Here is a 2,544-nt window from a genome sequence, read left to right as displayed (position 1 = left end):
CGGTGATGAGATCTAAAGAGAGGAAGCCAGGAAACCAGAGGAAGAGAGAGTGCCTGCACCCCAGATGGAAGCCAGACTTTCTACAACCTCATCTCAGAAGGGGCATCCCATCACCTCGTGGTATGTGTTCAGGAGATGTGAGTCGGTAAGAAGGGATTAAACCAGAGAGTAAATGTCATGAGTCAGGGATCATGGACGGGTGGGGAGCATCTTAAAAGCTGTTGGTTACCATGAGGAAAATTCCGACAATCCCAAACACGGAACCATACACAGGGTCAAGCCAGGCTTGTTAAAGAGGCCAGTACTGGCTGGGCATCAGCATGTGGGCTAAAGGATGATGGTTGATCATCTCCCAGAATCTCGGTATCAGTGCTTATTTCTTATGCCACAGGTTGAGATAGACAATGTAGGTGGCTAAGGTACCTGGGTCTACCTTCTTAGATATTTTCTAGAAGCTGACCACATCCTAACGTTTGTCCCTCTGATTCCACCTTCTCAAAAACTCCTCCACAAGTATTTGCTGCACGGATTAGTCTTTGGCACAAAAGGTTCTGACCTCTAGTTGTCGGCACTTTCTTACAGTGGGACCTTCACTCATAAATCCTCCGGGGGCAAAGCTCCAAATATCCACAGTCAGTCACTTCAGGACCGTTCCGTTCCCAGGCTGGTGTGTGAAAGGTTTCTGATCTTATAACGGCATTTCAAGCATCAGCAAGTCAAATGAGGATGCTTGGTCAGAGGTGTGGTGTCGGGGCGAGGCAGAAAAGGCTCACCTTGAGCCTGCTGAACCTGCTCTGTCATATGGCCTGACTCCGACCTTTCAGAATGCCTTGGAGAGCTGTGTGCAGAGGCGGAGTCCTGGAGATGCTTCTAGAAGGAGTCCCACCTTGGCAGGCGCATATTACCCAATTAGCAAGTGAGGTGAAATTGTTCTCTCCAGATTAGTCGATCAGGGCACAGAAGCCCACGCCGACCTTGCTTACCGGGGATGCCATCCCTGTTCCCCCAGCCCCACCCCCAACCTCACTGCTGTTGAGTCGATTCCAACTCAGATCTATTCCAGGGGGCTTCCAGGGCTGTAAATCTTTACAGAAGCAAACTACCTCCTCTTTCCTGCAATGCAGCTAGTGGGTTCAAACTGCCAACCTTTGGGTTAGTAGCCCAGTGCTTAAACCCATTGTTCCACTTAATTGTCTTCATGCAGAGCCCATAGCTGGACCAAGAGGCAGTTGTTGGAATAGAACGATGAGACAACTGCATGGTTTTAAATCAAGCAAAGGGTGTGCCGAGGTTCTATCCTCTCACCGTACTTTTCCATCTGTAGGAGGAGCACATAAGTTGAGAAGCTGGACTCTGGAGAAGAACTAGGCATCAGGAGTGGAAACATGCATAACCTGGCGGATGCAGCTACCCACACTTGCCTGATCTTCCTCTTTCATTGTCCAGCGTGTATATGCCTATCAGGCAATTGAAAATCCCATGGCTGGGGTCAGGTGCACCTTCGTCTTCAAAGTGATATCTTTGCTTTAAAAACACACACGCTTTACTGTCCAGAAAATAATAAATATCCAAACATGTTCTACATGACTGTGAAATGAGCTTATCAATGGCAAATAAAATATTTGTTTTCACTTGCTTTGATTCGTGTCTTTTTTTTTAAATAGAAACTTTTATTTAGAATTAAAGCAAATACTTCAGTATCACAAACACAATATTAAACTTCCAGGAATACAAGCTGAATTGGAGTGAGCGATTATTTGCACAATTACAACATGCGGACACACCTGGGAAGAGGGGGCAGCTGGGGCACCCCAGCCCACCCACAGGGACTCAGCCGGTGGGCAAGGCCATCGGACTGGCCTGCCTCTGCATATGGTGAGGCTGGCGGCTCGGCTACTCCTCCTCTGAGGAGTCCCTCTCCAGCGTGTAGACCATGAAGCAGGCGTCGGGTCTCTTGGGGACAAGGGGATGCCCCGGTCTCACAATCTCAAAGCCCAGAAAGCTGAAGGTACGGAGCAAGGCGGCTCTGTCATCTCTGTTCTTGTGGAAGCAAATGAAATCGTGATCCACGCGGAGCTGCTCCTCAGCAAACTCGAGGAGCACGGCGAGGCTGTCTTTGCTCCCCTCGGGCAGGGCACCACCTGGCATCTCGATGTAGAGGCTGCCGCCGCTCAACACAGCCCTCCTGGTGACATGTTTGGACTCCGTGAGCCTGGACTGGACGTTAAGAATCCTGGTCTTGTCATTAGACGCTAGTTCCTCTGTTACTGTCAGCCGATTATCCTACAGGCGGCGACAGGGCACCCCAGGCCGTGGTGAGGGATCCCACCAGGCTCGGGGCCCAGTGGTCTCTCTGGGAACTGGGGTAGGGTGCCCGTACGGGTCAGCGTACTCACCGAGTAAAATAACTTGGCTGAAAGATTGTGATCCCTCTGACTATCCCCTCGCCCACCTGGGATCTTCAGGGGTGGGTGAGGGGCATCAGGAACACCACCGAGGCCCTGGACCCAGGTTACTACAGCAATTGAGGGGGAGCCTGGAACT

The 2,544-nt window shown here is 50.7% G+C and overlaps 1 protein-coding gene across 1 annotated transcript in view; it reads right to left on the bottom strand.

Moving 5' to 3' along the window:
- Positions 1-1,880: 1,880 nt before the first annotated feature.
- Positions 1,881-2,544, bottom strand: part of LOC101656343 (ornithine decarboxylase antizyme 1-like) — a 9,511-nt gene continuing 8,847 nt past the window's right edge. The window contains exons 2-3 of the mRNA XM_045298194.1: positions 2,397-2,542; positions 1,881-2,283 (exon numbers count right to left, since the gene is read on the bottom strand). Coding sequence (XP_045154129.1) covers positions 1,894-2,283; positions 2,397-2,542 — 536 coding nt within the window. The 3' untranslated portion in view covers positions 1,881-1,893. The remainder of the gene's footprint in view (positions 2,284-2,396; positions 2,543-2,544) is intronic.

The sequence above is a fragment of the Echinops telfairi genome, unplaced genomic scaffold, assembly GCF_000313985.2.
Source record: "Echinops telfairi isolate 266 unplaced genomic scaffold, ASM31398v2 ScPeMD7_7424;HRSCAF=8462, whole genome shotgun sequence".
NCBI classification, from domain to species: Eukaryota; Metazoa; Chordata; class Mammalia; order Afrosoricida; family Tenrecidae; genus Echinops; species Echinops telfairi.
The sequence above is the reverse complement of the archived record's forward strand: the minus strand, read 5'-3'. Positions and strand labels throughout refer to the sequence as shown.